The sequence below is a fragment of the Arachis ipaensis genome, chromosome B04 (genome assembly GCF_000816755.2).
Source record: "Arachis ipaensis cultivar K30076 chromosome B04, Araip1.1, whole genome shotgun sequence".
In the NCBI taxonomy this organism is placed as follows: domain Eukaryota; kingdom Viridiplantae; phylum Streptophyta; class Magnoliopsida; order Fabales; family Fabaceae; genus Arachis; species Arachis ipaensis.
In genome coordinates, this window is record NC_029788.2 from 114611650 (window position 1) to 114636582 (window position 24933).

At 38.0% G+C, this 24933-nt stretch overlaps 2 protein-coding genes across 2 annotated transcripts; one reads left to right on the forward strand and one right to left on the reverse strand.

Annotated features, from left to right (window-relative positions):
* LOC107637005 lies at window positions 1724-5418 on the forward strand. Its single transcript, XM_016340464.1, has 2 exons — window positions 1724-3105; window positions 5304-5418. The coding sequence occupies exons 1-2, from the start codon at window positions 1724-1726 to the stop codon at window positions 5416-5418; spliced, it is 1497 nt and encodes a 498-aa protein (XP_016195950.1).
* On the reverse strand, window positions 9409-11376 carry LOC107637006. Its single transcript, XM_016340465.1, has 2 exons — window positions 10369-11376; window positions 9409-10230 (listed from the first exon to the last, which is right to left on the reverse strand). The coding sequence occupies exons 1-2, from the start codon at window positions 11374-11376 to the stop codon at window positions 9409-9411; spliced, it is 1830 nt and encodes a 609-aa protein (XP_016195951.1).

Here is a 24933-nt window from a genome sequence, read left to right on the forward strand (position 1 = left end):
AAGGGAATATTTTATGTAAATCGTAAATGATAAATTCGAATTACATACATGTAAATCGTATTGGAAGAATTCCATTTATGATCATATAATACAAACAAATAAATCATATTGTGGTAGTTCAATTTAGTAGTAGAGGAGAGAGTGCTTCGATTAGGGGTTTAGGATTTTGCAACATAGCAAATTGGTTCAATGAAAAATCATTAGGAATTTATATCAAACTTACACAACAGTAATGAAAATCTTATTCTAATAAGTTAAAGTTCGGTCATGTCATTATATGCAAAATTTACTTTTGGTGTCTCCACTGCATATCCTACTCTAGTATCCATCTTGTTTCTAAATACCAATTTAATTATATTCAATATTTTTAAATCATTATTATCACTAACGTTTTTAATGTAAAAACTTTAACCAACAATTCTAAATTACTAATCTAACTAACATTTCTAATATAATAATTCTAAGTCACTACGGATTGTAAACTTTTCTAATCTGACATAAAGAAAAAAAATCCAGTGCATTAACCTTTTCATTGATATTGTTGGTAATATAGACAACTCCATTTAATTGGTAGAGACGATTTGAATCGTCCTTTATCACCAATACTTTTTCTTTGTCGCTTTCTTTTCTCTGGTCTTTTGAAGAGTGCAGGGTAAGAGTGATAGATGATATAAATCGTACAAGAGAAAAACGAATTTATGAATAAGATGATTGCATGAATAAACGAGAGTTGAAAAGTGGATGTCATAAGTGGAGTGACGGGTATTTGAATCGGTCAACTACGGGTGCCCACTGAGTGGGAAACATAAGAGAATGACCAAGAAGTAAAGGATGAGAAAATAGCAATCCGATCAAATTAGCCAAGAATGAGTATAGAAAATTATTAATTTTAATTTTATTATTTTATTGAAAAATATTTTTATTTACACGATAGTTTAATAAATACAATAAATACTACTTTTTTTTTTAATTATTGAAATTTTTGGGGTAAAGTAAGACATTAATCTAAAACAATGAAATGAAATTGAAAGCAGCATAGTTATGGACAATTTACGTTATTAAATTGTTTCACTCTCAATATTACGTAAATACATTGTTTCCAAATTCAATACGCAAATGCATTGTTTCACTATTTTATGTAAACCGCTACTGGCAGTAGCGATTTACAGGTGTGCATAAACCGCTACAACCAGCCGCGGTTTATGTGTGTGAGTGTAAATCGTTACTGTCAGTTACCAGTGTGCTGAATGGGGATGCCTATATAAACCATGGAGGGGCCAAATGTGGAGAGGTAGAGTGTTATTCACAAATGGAGGGGGAGGATAGTTTTGTGGCTCTGATTCACTGCTCTGGAAAAATTCAAAAAAGCAAAAAGCATGGTGTAAAATTCACAGATAGAGAACCGCTTAGTGTTTTTATCCGATCGTCGAATACGTTGGCAGATATTAAGCAAAGCATATTACGGAAGCTCGGTACCTATGGGACGAAGTGGGTAAAAAAATTATTTTACAAGATTCCCATTGCCGTTGTGTCAACTGGTGTGAGATATGAGACCTTCGTGATCGGGTCGGATGAAGACTTGCAGGTCTTGTTTCACTGCAGGCGTAATTTTTCGGAGGTGAGGATACCTGAGCTGCTTGCGAAGTTGGAAGATGGTGTGGATAGCTCTGGGGCATCGGCACCTAATCCTTAGTCGACCCCAGCTGGTGGTGCATCAACATCGATGCCTGTGGTAGCAGCGACAGTTCCGAATGCTGAGCCCGAACATGCTGGGGCTGTTCATGCATATATTGCTCCTGTTGTTCCTGATTTTGAATGCGATGCCGGACTGGATCGAGTTGAGAATGCACTGTTTGACGATGATTCGGATGAGGAGCCTATTGATATTGGTGGGGACAGTGATGATGATATTCCAAGAGGTGGACGTTCAGCCCATGGAGGTTCCGGTTCTGGAACACAAGAGTATCCTCCCCACCTCTCTTCTTTGAACTTGGAAGCCATCGGCCAACATCAGAATGTAGATGCAACATTCGATGGGCAGGGGATGCATGATGGGACACCTATGACTAAATTTCAGATTGGCCAATCTTTCCAGAGTAAAGAGGAAGCCGTGTTGAGTGTAAAAGATTACAGTATTCGGCGTGGAGTTGAGTACAAGGTTATGGAGTCCGACAATCTGAAATACCAAGGGAGATGCAAGGAGTTTGGTAACGGGTGCACGTGGTTGATTCGGATAGTCATGCAGAAAAGGAAGAGCACATGGGAAGTTAGGAGGTACAACGGTCCGCAGACGTGTATGGCCACATCGATATCAAGCGACCACAAGCAGCTGGATTATCATGTCATCTGTGCGAGAATCTATCCATTGGTTCGAGCTGATGCGTCGGTGTCGATTAAGGTGTTGCAAGAGGCAACGGAGGCGACTTATGGATTCAGGCATAGTTATCGGAAGGTGTGGTTGGCGAAGCAGAAGGCAGTAGCGCAAATATATGGCGATTGGGAGGAGTCATATGCTGATCTGCCTCGGTGGATCCTTGGGGTCACATGCACGATGGAAGGTTCCGTTGCCCTACTGAAGACGTCCCCGGTTAGGGTGGGTGACCAAGTTGATGAAGATAGAGTCTACTTTTATCGGATGTTTTGGACATTTCCTCCGTGTATTGAGGCATTCCGCCACTGTAAGCCGCTCGTAAGCATCGACGGAACACACCTCTATGGCAAGTATGGCGGGACATTGTTGTTAGCGATCGCTCAGGATGGTAACTCGAATATTTTGCCTATTGCGTTTGCACTCGTGGAGGAGGAGAATGCAGAGTCTTGGTCATACTTTCTTTCGAACCTTAGAAGGCATGTCACTCCACAGCAAGGTATTCTCGTGATATCTGATAGACACAACGGCATCAAGGCTGCACTAGAGTCCCCCGATAGTGGTTGGCAACCTCCCCATGCTTATCGGGCATTTTGTATTCGGCATGTTGTTGCAAATTTTGCCCTCACTTTCAAGGGACAGGATGCGAGGAGGTGGCTGGAAAATGCCGCGTATGCGAAGACGGAAGCAGAATTCGACTATTGGTTTGATATAATGAGGACGGAGAACCCGGCCATGTGCGATTTACACTCACACACACACACACGTAAACCGCTACTGGCAGCAGCGGTTTACACTCACACACGCACACACGTAAACCGCTGCTGCCAGCAGCGGTTTACACTCACACACATAAACCGCGGCTGGTTGTAGCGGTTTATGCACACCTGTAAACCGCTACTGCCAGTAGCGGTTTACATAAAATAGTGAAACAACGCATTTGCGTATTGAATTTGGAAACAATGCATTTGCGTAATATTGAGGGTGAAACAATTTAATAACGTAAATTGCCCCACAGTTATCTTCTAATGTTTTCATATGCTTTGTGTGTGAAAATTAAATTTATAGATTTTATAATACAAAATTATATAACTATAACAAAATATATATTTTTGAACCCAACTTTTTGTTAGTGCAAATTTCTTTTCTTTTTTTACCTATTGTTTTGTCGATTTTTAGCAAATCGACAGAGGTTCGATATCTAGTGGTCTGGGAGTGAAACCTACTCCTCTGTGCGAGTACCAGTTTTCTAGAAGTGCATCAAAGTGTCTTCGATTAGACAAGTTTTGATAATAAAAATAAAGTAAATTTGTAAAATGTTAAATGAAATTTAGAAATCAAAGTTTTCAATAAGTAAAGACATGGTAAATGAAAAGGCTTGTACCAAAATCAAAAGAAAACAGTAAAAGCACCTTCAATTAAATCAAAGAACTTTAAAGTAAGTAATAGAATGCTGAAAGACAAATTAAACAGAGAAAATAAGGAATGTAAATAACACTTAGTGAATAAGATTAAATGAAATATGAAGTTTACAAACAGAATTGAAATTGAAAGAAAGAAGAAGGTGGAAGAAACCCTACAGAAAAAGAAAACTCGATCGCAAACTCAGGGATTTGTTGGGATGTGAGAGTGCTAGAGTGTTTTTCTGAGTAAAAGTTCCAACCCTTATTCCCTAATACTTCCTTGTATTTATAGGCTATTTTACATAACGGTTAAATTAATCACTATTAATTACAATTGAATGAAAACTACAAATTTGAAATACAATCACCCTTGATAACTGTTCCCGCTGCGTGATTGTAGATATTTCTCACGTTTACCTTGCGTAATGACAGCCACTAACTTTGCGTCTTCCATAACCATTCGATTGATTTTTCGAAATCCTTCCCTTAACTTCACAAGTCGAGCCTTTTACTAAATTTCTCAAATCGAGTCCTCTACTCTATTTAGTTCGTTCGATTTGATAATAAATCGAAATCCAATTCAGCACTAATTATCCTCAACTGTATACTTACACATGTTTCCTCAAGAAACTATACTTGACTTATTTTGATTTAACCCATTCTGATCGAAAATACTTTTTCAATAAACAAATTGCCCCCTTGGATTAATGTGGTTAGCTTCGATATTATTATCGAATCAATAAGACACTTAATCCAAAAGACGCCAGTTTTCAAATCAATAATAATTATCATTTAAACTCCCCATTATTATTGACTCACTCGACACGTCTTCCGAGACTGGCACTTTCTCTTTCTACCACTTCACCTTCTTCACGAAGTTACTTATATCTGCGTCTCTTCTACAGTAACGGATACAGTAATACCTTTAAATTTCACTTTTCATTCTTTATTCAATTCTCTTGAATTCATTATTCTCTGAACTTCCTTCGCATCAAAACTTTCTCACAAAATCTCCAACCTTCAATTCTCCTTAACAATGGCTAGTTTTCCTCCCGTGCCACTATTCAAGATAAAGGAAAAGGCCATGCAACATCATCATCATCTCCGCCAGCTCTTCGCATCCTTAATCAAATCAACGATAACATGATTCTTATCCCCTTTACCATTGGTGTAGATACACATTGCTTCATTGGTCCGATTGAATCTCTTGAAAGGGCAAACAAAAAACTTTCGTTCTTCCCAAATGCTGAAGGAGAAGATTTACTGATAAACCAAACTTTCAACATTTCTAACTTCATCAACCAGAAACCTTTTCGAAACAACTCAAAAATTAAACCTCGAGGGTTTGATTTTACAACTTGGTACCAGTGCCTCGAACCCACAAAGGGTGCTTCCTGGGCAGCCCTAGGAATACAGGAACTGTTAAGGCTTTCTCACTTTTCACTCACTACACATCCTTGGATGATTGGAGCAGTGACTTGTTTCTAGAACAGAACTACCAATAATTTTTACCTTCCTTGTGGAATGATCAGAATGTCTCTCCTTGATGTAGCCGCCATTACAGGACTCCCGATAAACTCTCCAGACTGCACTCCTGATATGCAACCTCAGCATCAATACAACGTCACTTTTCAGCACCCCTTATAGTGACTTCATCGCTCATAATCTGGGCGAAGATGGTACAGAAATCACTAATGATGAACATGTAGCCTTTTTATTCTACTGGCTAAATGCAATTTTATTCTGTTCCCGAAGTGTTCAGATGTCAAAACTCTTCCTTCCCCTGGCTGCTCTTTTACATGAGGGGAAAATTCTCAACTTGGCCAAGCTCCTTCTCGGACACATTTTCGAAGAACTTGGCTTACTTGTCTGTGACCTCCGGGACAACAAAATAAACAACACAGGAGGTCCACTTTGGCTTCTTCAATTATGGCTGAATGCCATTTTCGAAAACTACATGATAAAACCTGTAGGAGGCAACACTGACAAACAACACATCGAGGGTTTTCGTTTATCTGAATACAAACCCAATTTCCCAGACTCCCAATTGAATGAAGACAAATTTTGGTCTGTTTTTTCTCTTTTTCATTCTTGCAGAAATTTTGATAAGAGTAAATAGCTATTTCTGACAATGAAAGATTCGGACGCTGACAAAACTAACCACAAAAAATTAAAATTAAAGTTATACCTATATAAGATAAGTTTTGTTCGACAAAAATAACCAATTATTGAATTTTTGTTCATAATTCCATAAACACCCCTAACCTTTCATCTTTCTTTATCTCTAAGTCTAATACCTAACCCTATCCCGCTTCCTCTTCCTCTGTCTCTACCCTCCAACCTTCTCTGTGGTCACAATCCCCTCCCACCACCACCATTCCCTCACCATCCCTTCTCTGTTAACCATCACTAACTCCAACACCACCACCGCTTCATTTCTTTTTACACCCCTCCCCTCCAACCACTTCCTCCACTGCCATTGAATATCCTCCTCAGCTCCTCCAGAGAAGAAAAACTTTTCAAATTGAAAACTCCGTTGTACCTACTGTATATGTATTATCCATCATCAATCATCAATAATTATTTCGCCTGGAATCCTGTTACAAAATTTTTAAGTACAAGTAGCTAGAATTAAATTTTCTATATTAATTTTCAGTCTAACACATTATTTGATCGAAATTCAAAAGTGAGAAAGAAATTAATAACATTTTTCTCATCAAACGCATTATTAACATGCAAATCGGTTTCTCCAGCAGCGGCGGTAAAAATGTAGACAAAAATCCGTTCACGCCAAAGACGTACGCGCTGCGATACTGGGGCAAAGCCATTCAAAACACGCTTCTAAAGCCATCCTTCCTCACCTACTAGGCCTCACCACTAACCGCCATCCAAGCCGCTAAAACTCGCTGCCACAACGCCCTCACCCCACCACGCACCTTCTTTGCTTCCCGGACCTCAAGCCCAATCTCTCTAAGCGAGACAAGAGCCAAAGCTTCACTGGCTATAAAGACGGCCAAAACTTCACTAACTACGACATCGACGAATCTGGAAGCGTCATCGACACTGGGTTTCTAATTTGAAAAGTTTTTTCTTTCTGAAGGAGCTGAGGAAGGTCTTCAATGGCAGTGAAAGAAGTGGTTAGAGGGGAGAGGTGGGGAAGGAAATAAGCAGTAGTGGTGTTAGAGTTGGTGATGGTCGACGGGAAAGAGAGGGTAAGGGGGATGGAAGGGATGGTGGTGGTGGAAGGGGATGGTGAGGTTGGAGAGTAAAGATAGAGGAGGAAGGAGTGGGGTTAGATTGATAGGGTTAGGGATTGGGTTTAGAAATAAAGGGAGATGAAGGCTCATGGATATTTATGGAATTATGAACAAAAATGTAATAATTGGTTATTTTTGTCAAACAAAATTTATTTTATATGGGTATAACTTTAATTTTAATTTTTCATGGTCAGTTTTATCAGCGTCCAAAACTTTCATGGTTAGAAATGGCTATTTACTCTTTTGATAATGACCAACTCAATTTCACACCCTTTTTGTGCCGCAACTACGGTCGTGCCTGGCTCGATTATTTGCTCTTTCCAAATACTAATGAAGAAAGCGAACTTGCCAATCGAACTTGGACACATCTATTGGCAGTTCAAGTAATACCAATAGGGCTGCCACAGTACAAGAAGGAAAGGTTCAAAATAACCTTGTATGCTCCCCATTTGATTGCAAGACAATTGGGCTTCTCTCAGGCTATCCCAACTCCTCAACCTCGACACAATGAACCATTCTGTCAAATCACTCTAACTTCACAGGAAGATTTCAACACTTGTCTCTCGAAAAATCAAAAACAAAGAGACCGCTTCAACTTCTTGATTTATGAACGTAGTTCATTTATCACCAAGTCCTGTCTCGAATGGTGGACTGCTTATTACTCAAGGTACACCCATACCTTAGAAGATATACAGCAAACATCTATTCGAGCAACTATTACTGAAAATTCTCCAAAAAGATCACACAAAAGGAAAGGTGAACCTACTCGGCCACCACCACATAAGATCAAAAGAACTCCTATTAGGACTTCTCGCAGAGTAATCCTTCTAATCATGACTCTACTTTCAAATTCGAAACAACCTTCGAATATTACTCTTTTGTATTTTTTTAAAAACATAATTGATCTTGGACTTTCAACAGCTAATTTTGCAATCATCAAGCGAAAGCGTGGATGAGAGTGAACTAACCAACAAAGATTCTCTTGTTGCTTCCTCTCAATCGGAAGATGCAGCCAATTCTGATCTTGGCTCTCAGCTAATACTAAGGTCTAGAATTCCTCAGGTAATACATTCATCTGTTTATACCTCTTACTTAGTTTAAAAAATAGATCTTAAAATCATAATTGTGTACCTTTTATATTAGCCCATTAATATTGCTCAGGCAGCTTCTTTCACTGGAGCTCTCGATCAGTTAATCCCTCAACAACAAAATGATCCAGAGCACTCCACATCACATGATTCAATTCAATTCACCGGATCTCTGCAATCAATTTCTGCTGCTCGTCCATCTCTTCTTTACACAACTCAGGTGATCGATCTGACAGAAGATCCTCTGCATCAATCTCCAGAAGGAACCCATCAACTTGAATCAACCTCACTCAACAATCAGGCTGCACTAATTGAAGAGAACCAAACGGTTCCAGACTCCGATGCTGCTTCTAAAGCCGCTGACACCACCAATTCAGATTCCTCTCGTTCCAAGGTTTTCGAGACCCCTCCAGAGTTATAACCTGATCCTTCACTTCAAACCCCTCCAGGACCAAGACCAGGGACATCGAATATTCTTTCCACCCCAGGTAGTGCCACTTTGGATTATCTGATTTTTGTTTTGAATAAAATTATCCAAGAAAAGAAAGTACTAGTCCCTGTTCCAGAAATCTCAAGGTCTACCACACCAAGACCTCTAATCGAATTAGAGCCTGACACTCGGGAACAACTTCGATTACTCATCAAACTTTTGGATCATCCACCTACTTCATGGGTTAATGATCCAATCCTCAACAAACTCTTGGAGGACTGCTTGAATTCTTCTTTTGAATTTCTAAACAACACACCATATTCTGCTTCAATCCAAGAATTCAAACAACTTCTTAACGATAGCGTTGCATCTCAGTTTCAACTTCAGGAAACTAAAAATGAAGAAGCTACAGCCAAATCCAAAATAGAAAGCTGTCTTGTAACTGCTCAACCAATCCAATTCTATCGTGAAGAATTTGATGTGAGAATCTCTCATGCTATCTCCGTCCAGGCTTTTCATGATCAAGAAGAAGAAAGAATCGAAGCAGAATTGGCTCAACTTCAACAACAGCTTGCCACCATATGCCAAGATAGAGCCACCCAAGCCAAACCTCTGGCTGCAGCCCAACAAGAGCAACAACTCCTTATCCAAAAACTTGTCTCAATCGACACTGAGCGGGGAGAATATGAAAAACAACTCGAGAAGATTCAAACTGACAAGTTCAAGCAAATTGAAATGCTTATGATTCTGGAAAATAAAAAAACAAAACTGCGCTCTGATTTGGCGAAGCTATTGGCATCTTGAACTTTTTTTTACTTTTGTAATGACTATTTTCTTTTCTAAACTTATGCCTGTTGAATTTCTATATTTGCCAGCAATAGAAATATTTTAGATTTTTTTCATTAATCGAATTAACTATTTTCCTTGACTCGATATCTTTAATCTGATAGGCGTTTCTAGAAATGACTCTTATCACTTGAAAGAGACCTTCCCAGTTATGAGACCATTTACCAAGAAATTTCGATTTCTTTTCCATCGGTAAAATAACTTTCAAAACTAACTCACCTATTTTGAAAGATTTCTCCTTAATTCGACGATTATAACTTCGAGCAAGACTTTCTTTTTGTCGAATTACATTATCAAGTGCTAGAATTCGCTCTGAATCAAACTCATTCAATTCATCAAACATGGCATTCCAATAGTCATCGACTGGCAACTCATTCTGTTTCGATACTCTTAGAGTATTCAAATTAATTTCTAATGGCAATACTGTATCATGGCCATATACTAATTTATAAGGTGAAGTTCCTGTCGAACCTCTTGGTGAGTTTCGATAAGCCCATAACACTTGACTTAAAGTCTCATGCCATGTTCGAGGCTTATTCCTGATATGCTTTTTAATCAAACCAATCAATATCTTATTTGCTACCTCCACTTGCCCATTAGCTTGTGTATAATAAGGAGTTGAAGTAACCATACTAATGTTTCTCGAAGTCGCAAAATTTTTAATTCGTTGGCCAGTGCACATAGTTCCTTGGTCAGTACTTAATGTCTGAGGAATCCCAAATCGATGAATAATATTTTCCTCGACAAAATCAATTATCTCTGTCTGACCAACTTCTACCAAAGGAACTGCTTCCACCCATTTCGTAAAATAATCAATAGCCACTAAAATAAATTTGTGCTGTTTCAATGAAGGGGGATGAATCAATCCAATTAGATCTAAAGCCCAACCTCTAAATGGCCATTGCTTTATTATCGAATGCAGTTTAACCGTTGGAATCTATTGTATCAAACCATGTTTCTGACATTCTTGACATGCCTTTGCATAATCGATACAATCTTCTATCATAGATGGCCAAAATACATGATTGCGATATAATACCCATCTCATTTTCTTTCCTGCCTGATGAGCACCACATATTCCATTATGAACTTCACCCAAAGCAATGTTTTGATCTTCTCGACTCAAACATCTCAACAAACTTCCATCGATCCCTTTTTTGTATAACTCATCGGCCAATAAAACAAAGTTTATTGCTTTTAACTTTAGTTTTCTATCAATTGTAATATTGGGATCTTTCAAATATCGAGCAATAGGTTTTCTCCAATTGGAATCATCCCATTCACTCATGCATAGTACCTCTCTCTCATTTGCCGGTACCAAAATTTGATGGATACTAGATAATTTCTTAATAGTTTCCGGACCAATTCGATACTTCGAAGCAATTTGGGCTAACTCATTAGCAATCTCATTATAAATTCGAGGGATATGCACCAAAGAAATTTTTCGAAAAGACGTCAATAACTCCCAAGCAATTACTAAATGTTTTTGTAACGTCTCACTATTACACTTAAACTCCTTCGATAACTGCTTTAAAACTAACTGTGAATCCCCCAGAATTTGAACTTCTAAAGCTCCTTTGTCGATTAAAATTTCTAGACCCAGAATCAAAGCCTCATATTCGGCTACATTATTAGAACAAGGATACTTTAATTTGAACAAGAATTCTGATGGAATACCTTCTGGTGAGATAATAAGGATTCCAACCCCTGCGCCATCTTTATGTTTGGATCCATCGAAATACAATTTCCAATAATTAACTTCTACATCGACTATATTTGCCCCCTTGTCATTCAGATCTTTCGAATTGTCTACAAGAAAATCTGTAATGACCTGTCCTTTCACAGCCTTAGTCGGGACATATTGTAAATTAAATTCCGTTAATGCTAGCATCCATTTTTCCAAACGTCCTCTTAACATAGGGAAACTTAGCATATATTTAATAAGATCGGTTTGTGCTATTACTTTCACCGATTTAGCCACCATATAACATTTTAACTTCATACAAGCATGATATAGTGACAAGCATAATTTTTCAATCGGAGAATACCTTGTCTTGATATCAGTTAGAACTCGACTAAGGTAATAAACCGCTCGTTCATGCCTATTTTCATCATCCTAGGCTAACATACACCCTATAGTGTTTTCAGATGCTGCAATATATAATTTTAAAGGTCCAGATGGACGTACATTCGCCATTATTGGAGCTTTTGATAAATATGACTTAATCGAATCAAACGCGGATTGATGTTCTGTGGCCCATTCGAATTTCGAACCATTCCTTAATTTCACTAGAGGTGCGAATACCCTAGTTCAATCCGAAAGATTCGAGATGAATCTTCGAAGGTAATTTACTTTTCCCAAAAACGACTATACTTCTTTTTTCGATTTGGATGCAGACAATGCTAGTATCGCATCTGCTTTATTTTTATCAATAGCTATTCCTTTTTTATGAACAACAAAGCCTAAGAAGTTTCCAGCTGACACTCCAAAAGCACATTTCAAAGGATTCATTTTTAATCATTTCTTCCTCATAGTAAGAAATGCTTTTCTTAAATGGTCTATATGCTGACTCACAGAAATCGATTTCACCATTACATCATTGATATATACCTCCATAAACTTTCCAATAAACTCATGAAAAATAGCATTCATGGTACGTTGATATGTTGCCCCAGCATCTTTCAAACCAAAAGGCATAACCACCCACTCATACGTACCTAATGCCCCAGAACAACGGAAAGCAGTTTTAGGCACATCATCTTCTGCAATAAAAATCTGGTTATATCCAGAATAACCGTCCATGAAACTAAGAATTTCATTCCCTGCTGCAGAATCAATCAACATATCTGCGATAGGCATAAAATATTCATCTTTTGGAGTAGCATTATTAAAATCTCGAAAATCGATGCATACTCTTAACTTCCCATTCTTCTTCATAACAGGGACAATATTTGATACCCACTCTACATATCATGCAGTTCGAATAAATTTCGCTTTGATCAAGCGCTCTATTTCCTCTTTAATTTTAATATTGATTTCAGGAGCAAAACGCCTTGGAGTTTGCTTCACAGGTCAAGCATTGGGTTTCAACACTAATCGATGTTCTACTAGTGAACAATCGAGACCAGGCATCTCATGATAATCCCAAGCAAAATAATCTTTGAACTCATATAAAAGATTAAAGAGTTCGGTTCGAAAAGGATCAGTAAGACCTTTACAAATATATGTAATTCGAACATCATCAAGAGTCCCTAAATTAATTTCTTCCAAGGGATCTTGGGATTCAAACCCTTTATAATAATCATCCTCTTTGGTCTAATATTTTTCAAATCCTAAGGGTTCCAAACCATAGATGCAATCAAAAATGAAATCAATAGAATCATGAGAAATAGAAGAATCTTGATTTTCGAATAAATCACTACTATTTTAGTTTCTACACAATGAGCCTCTGCTATTAAATTGGCAGTCCGACTCACATCATTATTTTCACAAACACTAGAAAAATTATAACCAAATTCGTCTGGAAGTGTCGAATCAAACCTATTACAACTAGTAATTTTACTAACCCTATCTGATTCAACTTCATCAGAAGAACCATCTTTATTTTCTAATAACTGCAAATTATTCAAATAATTTTGTAATGTTACCAGGTAGTCAGAGACTTTCTCAACCTGGTCTATGGAGCAATTCCTTCCAAGTCTTCAAGAGGAGCAATCCCAGCCAGTTGGTTCAGAGTCCAACACTGGATAGCGTAACTTCACCGAAAGGCCTTCTAAGGACAAGTAGCACCCTTCACAATTATAAGGACTTAGTGATCGATCAACATCCAAGGGCTTTAACTTACGATTGTAAATCTTGAAATCGACATGTATTTGTTCGACGTATAAATTTGAATCTGCCTTGACGGTTTCAAGTTTACCCTCACTGGTCTACAGAAGAACACTTTGATGCCCAGTAAAAGGCACAACTCCCACGCAATGTATCCAATCTTGCCCTAATAAAGCGTTATAACTCACTTTTGAAGAAACCACTACGAAGACAGTGTTACGCTCTGATGAGCCAACCTTTACAGTCAGAGTCACCAACCCCCTGGCTGGAGTTGAAGCCCCACTAAAATTTGTCACAGCAATATTCGTAGGGACTAAATGATCAGGGTGCTTCCCTACTTTAATCAGCATCCTTTCTGGTAGCAGACTGATTGCGGCACCACCATCAATCAGGACCTTATTCACTTTTATTCCACTCAGAGTAGTTGTTATATAGAGCGGGCGAAGGTGCGACATCTGCTTCTCAGTAGGCCGTAAAAAACAGCCTGGCTCATCCTCGATTCAAATAAAGGAAAAAGCCTCCTCATCCTCCGAATCATAATCCGCATTAGGATCTCCCTCATATTCCCCCAAATACTCAGTAGGAATAATCAATATTGTCCCAACCATATCATCATCACCCTCATCGAAATATTCTTCATCCACATCGACCTCTTTGTGTTTATCAACTCCAGAAGACTGGGCTACCGCCTTGCCCTTTTCCATCTTGGCAGGTGATGGAATCTCCTTAGGATAAGTTTCTCCATCAGAAGGAAAAACTATCCTTGAATGCACAGAGGGTGTTGCCCCCTTGCTTACTTCCTTACTTGTCTCAATCAAAAGTTTCTTATTCTGATTGAAACTTCTACCTCCTCTTCTTCCTCGGGGAAAACCCCTAGCACGACCTCGATAATGAGCATATTGATTTCGAGAAGGTGCTCGATGCCCTACTGAGGATTACGCTGATACGGATGGTCGCGTCTCTGGAATTTCTGACAATTCCTGATCCACTGAACACCTATAGCCTGAGAACGGCTTAAAGGTGTACTCACATTCTCTTGAGGGGTCTTCGAGCTAGAGCCCTCTATACGCCTGAGTGGCTGCCTCTGACGGGCTTGTTCTTCCCTATGAGCCAACTCTTTCTTTATCCTTTCTTTTTCGAAGATTGCTGCTGCTTCAGCATCGAAAACAGCATTGCACCGCGGACATAGAGATACGTCCCGGTCTTTGATCTTTTGCTGAACTAAGAAATCCAGCAAACTGTTTCCTATTCTAGGGTATACCGATCTGACCTGTGACTTAAAATCATCAAGAGCCACATCAAAATCGTAGGACATGCCCACCATGTTCACTCCAAAGCAAGGTTCAACATAACTGGCATCAACTTCGAAGGGATCTACATCAACCTTCATTTCTTTCTTGCCATCATCGAATTTCAACCGTCCCTCCATTATTGCCTCTTGAATTAAATCCATGAAACGAACACAACTATTGGTCGAATGACTTGTTGCTTGATGAAACTTACAATAAGGCTTTCCTTTAAGATCTTTCACAGAAAGCAAAGTTCTACCCTCAGGTAAAATTAACTGTTTATCTTTAAGCAACACATAAAAAATCTAATCAGATTTTGAAATATCAAAACTATACTTTTTCCCACTTTTTAGTTTTGAATCATTCAACTTTTTATTACTTGGCAATTTCTTCAACAAAGAACAAACATATGGAGGGCCTTTCTTAAGTTCGGTCAAATCAATTTCTGTTTCGAAATCAAATTCTTCTTTGGAAGACTCCATTGTTACAAAAGCAACTTTTTCTTTTCGAGTAAAAGGTTTACTCTTCGATCTTTGCTCACTCCTATACTTATCTTTTTCTCTTTTCATAAGCTCGGTCTGTCGAACCTTTTCAGCCAGATGGGCCAAATCGGGAATATGCACATTAAGCAATTTTCTACGCATATAGAATCCCAATCCCATAATTGCTATTTTCACTATCTTATTCTCAGGTAATGACACATAGCATCTACTTCTAGCATTTTTAAAACGTATTAAATAATCATCAATGGTCTCACTATCTTCACGTTTCAAAGTCACTAAATCAGTAACTGCTACGTTCATTTCACCTCGATAGAACTGAGCATGAAAGGCAGTCTCTAACTGATTCCATGTTGTAATCGAATTTGGTCTAAGATTCGAGAACCAAGTAAATGCATTCTTTGTCAATGATGAAGGAAAAAATTTCATTTTTAAATTTTCATCATTAGCAAGATTCCCGATTTTGACCAAATAACGAGCAACATGTTCAGTAGTTGACTCTCCAACTTCACCAGCAAACTTTGTGGCTATTTTTGGGATTTTCATCCCTCTTGGTACTTGACGTTAGGATTTTTGCCAGTAAAGAATTTCATAAAAACAGTCGCATTGTAGATATAGTCTCTAAACCGACAGAAATCCCTTCGTACAAACGTTTTGGTTGTCACAAGTAACAAACCCCTTAAAAATTGTTAATCGAGTATTCAAACCTCGGGTCGTCTTCTCAAGGAATTGCATGGAAGTATGTTCTTATTATTGGTTATAAAGATTGTAAATTGGGGTTTAGGAAGTAAGGTGGGAATATGTTATATGACAAGTAAAATAAAATAATAATAATAATAAAATAGACTCTTGGCAGGGTATGAGAATTTGGAAGTCCAGATTTAATTATCCTTATCAATAATAATGAAAGTCGAATCTTAATTCCACTTAGTCAACCTTTACTAAAGTAAAGGAAAGTCAAGGGACTAATTGGTTTGATCTTCGAATCCTATTTATTTCCTAAGAAAAGGCTGGGATTATTGAAGCTCAGTTCAATTAGCAAAGATAACAGTTATCAATTATGCTGTTGAGTTGGATAACTTCTGAGTTACTGGTTTCTTAACCAAAGCCAAAAGTGTAAAAAGCTAAATATAAATCACAAATATCTGGAATACCTCAAATAAAATACATTCAAAGCAGTAAAATCTAACATGAAAAAGTTCATAAGCCAATTGGGAAAATAAAAATAAAGAACTTGGGATTGAGAATCACTCCTAAAACTAAGAGAAGTCCTAAATCCTAAGAGAGAGAGGAGAGAACCTCTCTCAAAACTAATCTAAATCATGAGAAGTGAATTATGTGAGCCTCCTCTTGAATGGATGCATTCCCCCACTTTATAGCCTCTAGTCTATGTGTTCTGCACTTGGATTTGGGCCAAAAAGGCTTCAGAATCCGCTATGAGTATTTTCTGCAATTTCTGGTGCGTGGCCTCTGTCACGCGTCCGCGTGGGTCACGCGGTTGCGTCATTCGGAGCTTTTCCTTGCCACGCGGTTGCGTTAGTCATGCGACCGCGTCATGTGCGTTCTGCTTAAGGCGCACGGTCGCGTCAGTCATGCGGCCGCGTTGCTGCTGATTCGCGCTTGGCACGCGATCGCTTCGTCCATGCGATCGCGTGGATACCAGTTTCTTTAAAACTCCGTTTCGCACTTTCCTTCCATTTTTGTACGTTTCCTTTTTCATCCTTTAAGTCATCATGCCTTAGAAAATCTGAAACTACTCAACACACTAATCACGGCATCGAATGGAAATAAAGGTAATTAAAATAATTAATTTTAAAGCTTAGGAAATATGTTTTTCACATACATCACATAATAAGGAAGGGAAAGTAAAACCATGCCATTAATATGAATAAGTGGGTGAAGGATTGAATAAATCACTCAAACTAAGCACAAAATATATCATAAAATATGGGTTTATCAACCTCCCCACACTTAAACAATAGCATGTTCTCATGCTAAATCCAAGGTAATAAGTAAGGTTAAAGTGATGGAATGTCATGCAATACAATCTAATCTAAATGAATGCAACTACATGCAAAATGTTTATACCTACCTGGTTAAAAGCAAATAAGCTCTCCAAGACAAACATAAATCATATTTTACTAATTCAAATCATACAATAAAGAGCAAATAAACTTGTAAGAAGATAGCTCATGAAAGCAGGGAACATAGAATCAAGCATTGAACCCTTACTAGTAGTGTATATCACTCTAATCTCTCAAGTGTATAGGGTTATTCACTCTACTCTTCTCTAGTCATGCTTTCTAAACCTTGTTCTTCATCTAACCAATCAACAAATATTTAATGTATCAATGCAAACATCATGAGGTCTTTTCAAGGTTGTAATGGGGCTGAGGTAAAGGTAAGGGTATATATAAGGCTAAGTGAGCTAGTAAAGTGAATCCTTGATTAGTCTAAGATCTCACCTAACATATACATACTTTATACAATTTTAAAATACTTTACCTAACTACCCAAATTTTTCCCACTTTTGTATTACATGCTCATGTATCAAATTTATTTTTGAATTTTGTCCCATGTGCATTGATTCTTTTTTTTTTATTTTGCATTTGGGGTAATGTATTTTTTTCATTTTTCTTTTCTTCTTCTCTTTTTTTTTGTATCCCCTTATTTAATTACTTAATATATTTTTCTTCAATGCACATGGTAATTTAATTATTTTGATTTCACATGAGCATGCTTCCCAAATTTTCAAAGAACTTATTCAATTTAATTCCCTACTTTTTCATATCATCCCATGTTCCCATAAAATTTCCCACACTTAAATTTTACACAATATCTATCTTAAGCTAACCAAGGATTCAACTTGGGATTCTTATTTTGTTTTTCTGCTTAAGGCTAGTAATGTGGTTATAAAATAGAAGGGATTTAAAAGCTCAAGGGGGCTAACAAGGGTGATGTAAAAAGGTAGGCTAATTTTGGGATAAGTGAGCTAAAATCAAACGATGGCCTCAATCATATGCAAGCATGTAAATACACTAAATATTGGACATATAGCATGGAACAAGATATAGATTACAATCATAGAGAAGTAAACACACAAGAATAAAATATTTATGGTTAAATAATGTAACCATGTAAATAAGCTCAAAATCTCACAGGTTGTGTGTTCTTAGCTCTTTAAACTATGTTTCAATTACAACTTCAAACAAGTTTTAATAGAAAAGTTTTTAATTTAAATTAGTAAAATTTTTCAAAAATAGGGTCTTTAGAAGAATTTTATTATTTTAACCAAGTAGTAACTAAATGCATAAAATCAAATAAACATGCAATTAAACATGCAAATACAACAATGAACTAACAAATAAAGTAAAATATTGGTGTTGAATTAGGAAATAACTAACCCATGGAGATCGGTATCGACCTCCCCACACTTAAAGATTGCACCGTTCTCGGTGCATGCTGAGATTTGCAGGTGGACGGGTTGTTTCAACTGTTGCTTTTCTCTAAGGATTGTGCAGATGGACTTGTCTGTCTCCCCATGTAAAACGTCTTCCGCTTCCCTTCCGGGTGGCCATCCTGAAAGAAAAAGGGAAGAAAGGTAACCCAGTAATAGAGATAAGGAAATAAATGAAGTATGGGTGGGTTGATGCCAAATGAAAAGGGTCTCATTTACATGGAAGCTTCAACATGCAAGTGAGAAAACAATAGAAGCCATGGTATACCAGTGGTGCAGAATATGCAACAAAGGGGAAAAAGGTGGGCAATAAAAGGCAATGTAAATTCATGACAATGCAAAAGGAATATCAGTAATATAAAAATTAGCATTGACTTAAATAGTATTACCCAATCAGAATAGAACAAGTCATGAAGCACCTAAAATAATTTAAGAGAAAATACAACAGTTAAATAAGAAAATTTTAACACCAAAGGAAAATAATTAATTTTAGAAAAAAAATAAAATTAAGATGCAATGAATGAAATATGCAAATAAAATGGAGCTGAAAGAAAATAAGAAAGGAGGAAGAAAGAAATAAGAAAAGATAAGAAGAATAAGGAAGAAAAGATAAGAAAATTGGCACTAATCTGGATAGGTTGTGCGACGCTAGCGACGCGGACGCGTGGGGCACGCGATCGCGTGACTCGATTTGTGCTAGTAGTGCGAGTGCAGCCTCGCGGTCGTACAACTCTCTGTTCGAAACTCTTTTTGCCAAAAATCTGGGTGACGCGGTCGCGTGGTCGATGCGATCGCGTGGATGGCCTTATCTTCAATATGACGCGGACGCGTGGGGCACGCGTTCGTGTGGTAGGGCTTGGGCTTCCAGCACGAGTCCAGCCCAACTCCAGCTCAACTTTCTGCCATACACCTTTTTTACGCCGATTTCAGGTCACGCGGCCGCGTGGGTGACGCGGTCGCGTGGGAGGCTATTTTTTCAAATGATGCGGACGCGTCATCGACGCGGTCGCATGGAGTCAATTTGTGCTAATGGCGCGCCTCCAGCCCTGCTCCTGCGTAACTCTCTGTTCAATTTATTATTCTCTCATCTCCTTGCGACGCGGATGCGTCGCTGATGCGGTCGCATCGCGTGCTCGCTTTTTTTTTTTGTAATTTGAAAAATGCAGAATGCAGTGTTAATATGAATGTGATGCAAAACTCCAGGTTCAATATAACAAAATAAAATAAAATTCAAAAACAAATAAAACTAAATAAAAAATGAAAAAGGACGATCATACCATGGTGGGTTGTCTTCCACCTAGCACTTTTAGTTAAAGTCCTTAAGTTGGACATTTGGCGAGCTTCCTGTTATGGTGGCTTGCGCTTGAACTCATCCAGGAATCTCCACCAGTGTTTGTGATTCCAGTAACCTCCGGGATCCCAAATTAGGCATGTAAAACCCTTGAGCAGCTTCAAAAAGATTCTTAGGCTCCCGGGGTGTTGGATGTCAGAACAGATTCCAGGATCCCAAACCTTGCTTTTACACCCATTTTTGTCGGGATCTGTATTTTTCCAGCCGAGTGATAAGTAATTTGAATTCTCACTGCAGCTACCAAACAGCTTCCTAGACCCATTCAATTGAGCTCTACACCAACCTTTGCGTTTAAACTTAAAGCTTCCAACCATGATGAACCTTGCAGGACAATTCTTACCACTGATCATCTTCCTCTTACTCTTTATGCCATAAAGAGCTCTAAGTTGACCATCCGTCTCCAGTAACCCATATTCAAGTGGAATTAGAAAGCTAAGGAATATGAATTTTATCCACTTGAATGTTGTGAAGGATGATGGCAACTTAGGGGGAGGTGTTTTTAATGAAATTGCAAGCTCCACTCCCTTGTGCTCTTCTCTGATAATTACCACCTCTTTGCAAGCTTCTTCAATTTCAACCTCTTCCTCTTGGTAGCTTTCCTCCGGTTCAATCTCCTCTTCATTGCTTTCCAAGGGCATGGGATGTTGTACTTCTTTTTCTTGAATCTCCATCTCTTGATCAACCTCTTCCAAGTCTTCAACTATGATATGCTTTGGAGGTTGTACACCCTCCTCAGCATCAATTTCAACTGTCTTGGAAGGAGGCTCTATGTCTTGACTTTCCCATGGAGGTTCTGCATCTCCTAAGTCTTCAACCACTTCTTCTTCTTCTTGAACAATGACAGCTTCTTCTACTTGTTCTAGTACGAATTCATTCTCTGTCTTGTCCACTGGGGTTTCTGGTATCTCCTTCATGCTACGCTCTTCACTAAACTGTCCACATGGAGTTGTGGCTGATTCTTGTGTATTTAAGCGCCTAGAAGCCCATTGAATTAATGCTTGCCCCAGTTGTTGAGTGGTTGCCTGAAATCGATCCACTGTTTCCTTGAAACGATCCTTTGTCTCTTGATGCACTCGTGGTTGATATGGTGGATAAGGGTTAGGATCATGTGAGGATGAATGGTGTAAAGGGGCTTGTGAGTGTAGTGGTCCAAAGTTATGTTGAGGAAAGGGTTCATAGGCATATGGTGGTGGTTGTTGATAGTCCTTTGACGTTAGGATTTTTGCCAGTAAAGAATTTCATAAAAACAGTCGCGTTGTAGATATAGTCTCTAAACCGACAGAAATCCCTTCATACAAACATTTTGGTTGTCACAAGTAACAAACCCCTTAAAAATTGTTAACCGAGTATTCAAACCTTGGGTCGTCTTCTCAAGGAATTGCAGGGAAGTATGTTCTTATTATTGGTTATGAAGATTGTAAATTGGGGTTTAGGAAGTAAGGTGGGAATATGTTATATGACAAGTAAAATAAAATAATAATAATAAAATAGACTCTTGGCAAGGTATGAGAATTTGGAAGTCCAGATTTAATTATCCTTATCAATAATAATGAAAGTCGAATCTTAATTCTACTTAGTCAACCTTTACTAAAGTAAAGGAAAGTCAAGGGACTAATTGGTTTGAACTTCGAATCCTATTTATTTCCTAAGAAAAGGTTAGGATTATTGAAGCTCGGTTCAATTAGAAAGATAACAGTTATCAATTATGCTGTTGAGTTGGATAACTTCTGAGTTACTGATTTCTTAATCAAAGCCAATAGTGTAAAAAGCTAAATATAAATCACAAATATCTGGAATACCTCAAATAAAATACATTCAAAGCAGTAAAATCTAATATGAAAAAGTTCATAAGCCAATTGAAAAAATAAAAATAAAGAACCTGGGATTGAGAATCACTCCTAAAACTAAGAGAAGTCTTAAATCCTAAGAGAGAGAGGAGAGAACCTCTCTCAAAACTAATCTAAATCATGAGAAGTGAATTATGTGAGCCTCCTCTTGAATGGATGCATTCCCCCACTTTATAGCCTCTAGTCTATGTGTTCTGCACTTGGATTTGGGTCAAAAAGGCTTCAGAATCCGTTATGAGCGTTTTCTGCAATTTCTGGTGAGTGGCCTCTGTCACGCGTCCGCGTGGGTCACGCGGTCGTGTCATTCGGAGCTTTTCCTTGCCACACGGTCGCGTCAATCATGCGACCGCGTCAGTCATGCGGCCGCGTCGCTGCTGATTCGCGCTTGGCACGCGATCGCTTCGTCCATGCGATCGCGTGGATACCAGTTTCTTTAAAACTCCGTTTCGCACTTTCCTTCCATTTTTGTACGTTTCCTTTTTCATCCTTTAAGTCATCATGCCTTAGAAAATCTGAAACTACTCAACACACTAATCATGGCATCGAATGGAAATAAAGGTAATTAAAATAATTAATTTTAAAGCTTAGGAAATATGTTTTTCACATACATCACATAATAAGGAAGGAAAAGTAAAACCATGCCATTAATATGAATAAGTGGGTGAAGGATTGAATAAATCACTCAAACTAAGCACAAAATATATCATAAAATATAGGTTTAAAACCTCATCTACAATTCGAGTGACCTGATAACGATCACCACGTAATCCATGTACAACATCATCAGCATTTTCACCTCGACGAACCACGCGGGGATTTTCTCGATTTGGAATATGATTTTCATTTTGAAAAATATTTTCCATCCCCTCGTTATTTCCTCGAGCGTTATGCCTCTCACCTTCATCATAATCGACAATTCGAGCAATCCTCTCGACTTGTCTAGCAAGACGCTTGAATCTCGATTCATGATCTGCCATCATGGGATTCAGAATTGTAGTAATTTGCTGCGTCAATAAATTAACCAAGTCATGATGACTTTCCTCCACTTGTTGTCGATATACTGCCATTGAATTTGCTGCATTTGAAGTAGTGCCCACATGATACTCACGAGAATATTCAGAGTGTTGTTATGGGTTTTGCATATTATTCAGTCTATTTGCATTTCCAAAGCGGATAAGCGGCATAAATCCACCCACCGGTGGGGTATTGTAAGACCCAGAACCTTTGAAAAGTCTTTTTATGATCAAGCCTCAAATCATATAGTTATTTACAGCCTTAATTTCAGAAATTATTTTATTAAAGATAATTAAGGCAAGTTTTGATTTATTGAACTTGAGATAAGTTATGATTATTATCCAATTTTATAATTATTGGATTATTTTCTATATTTAAGGTATAAGGCTGATAGTTATGAAATAATAAGGATTTCATATGATTTGGATTAGATAAGTAATATTTTAAATATTAATACTGCTACTTTAGAAAAATAAAGGGTTTAATTATATTATTTCTAATTATTTTGATTTGGGCATTTTATGGAAAATAATTTGTAAGATTGATGAGCAAATAGTATTTTTCTATATACAAATAGTGTTGGATTTAAATTGAATTTCAATTACTATATTATCCCTATTTTAAGTGAAATTAAATGCCCCTAACCCTAATTTTTGAAAATGAAACCCTAACCCGTGACCCGGTTACCTTCTCCCCCAACCCAGCGGCAGCAACACAAATGCTCCCCCTTTTTCCTCAAACCAATACACAGCGACAGTAGCAAAAACGGAGGAGTGGAGAAGAGAGGAGGGGCGATGGTGGCTGGCCTCACTACCGCCGCCGCCCAGCTCCCTAACTATGCAGCAGCAGCCGCCATCCTTCTCTTCATGCTGCGCAGCCAACAGCCTCTCCTTCATCCTCTTTGCTGCGCAGCCTTGTGATGAACACACACATACCCACTGCTCTTGAAAAGAAACAAAGAAAAACAAGCGAAGGGATCCAAGAAGAGGGAGATCGGAATCGGAAGGGAAGGGGGCCGAATCTCACGTCGTGCAGTCGCGTCGCCCTCACCACGTCGTGCCGCCGAACCGTGTCCTCGCCGTCGAGCTCATTCCATCAGTGTCACGCCGCCGGGCCTCCTCGTCGATCTGCCTGTCGCCGTTTGGGGGCGAGCCACGGACGACTCTAAGGGAGAAGACACGAGGTTGGTGGGTTGATTTCGGGTTGAGGCGAAAAGGACTCTGTGATGCGTTTGGGTTATGGTTATGCGTTTTGAGGTAGGGGCTTTTGTACAAACTAGTTTTATTTAAATTAGAAACTGTTATAAATAGATATGCTGTACAAAATGTATTTTTGGTGGTTATGTGAGTCTTATGAATTGTCTGGTTTTATCTTGAATGAATATGGTTGCCTGTTTGATTGTAATAATGTATGATTTTGATAAATTGGAGATTTCTGGATTGGTTGATTTGAATGATTTTTGATAAATTGAAAGTTGAGTTTTATTTTATTGGAAACTGATTTGGTCTTGAACCTGTTAGAAAGAGTTGATGATTGGTTTTGTTGGGACCCGGAAAGGGTGGCAAAGTCCAAGTTTTAGGGGAGATGCTGCCGAAATTTCTAGAAAATCTGAGATTTTGATTGGAATTGTTATTTTGGAAAAGAATAAATTATGCTTTGACTTAAATGTTTGAGAAATAAATTATGTTTGAACTTGCCTTATTAGGAAAATCTCTATATTTTTTATGTAATTATTAAGAAAGGAATTATGCCTTAAAAATCAATTTAAATATGAAATTTCTTTATGTTTTGGAATTTGATTTACATAAACAGATTTTGGAGGGGTTTTAATGGATTTAAAATAAACCTGGTTTTCAATTAATCTATTTCACTTTATGACAATTAGGAAGAGCTTGAAGTATTTTCTGGAACTTTGATTTATTAAAATTGAAACACTTCCTGAGCCCTTGGAAACAGATTTAAGAATGACAATGAAATTAGTTTTGGCTTAAGTTTGGTTGGTCTTGAAATTGGTTCGGCATAATTGGAAACACGATTTGGTTTTGGGTTTAAACCCTATTCTATTTATTCAACTCAAGAAGTTAAAGTTTCAGAGGTTTTCAAGGAATTTAAGAAATGAGTTAGGTTATTCTCCCCTGAAGTCTTGGGACTCTGCTGAGGAATCTTACGACCAAATCTTGATTTAGAAATGAATGATTGAGTCTTTCAAAGAGATTTTGAACTTGGCATGGTTTTGAGATTTTTGGAAGTGTTG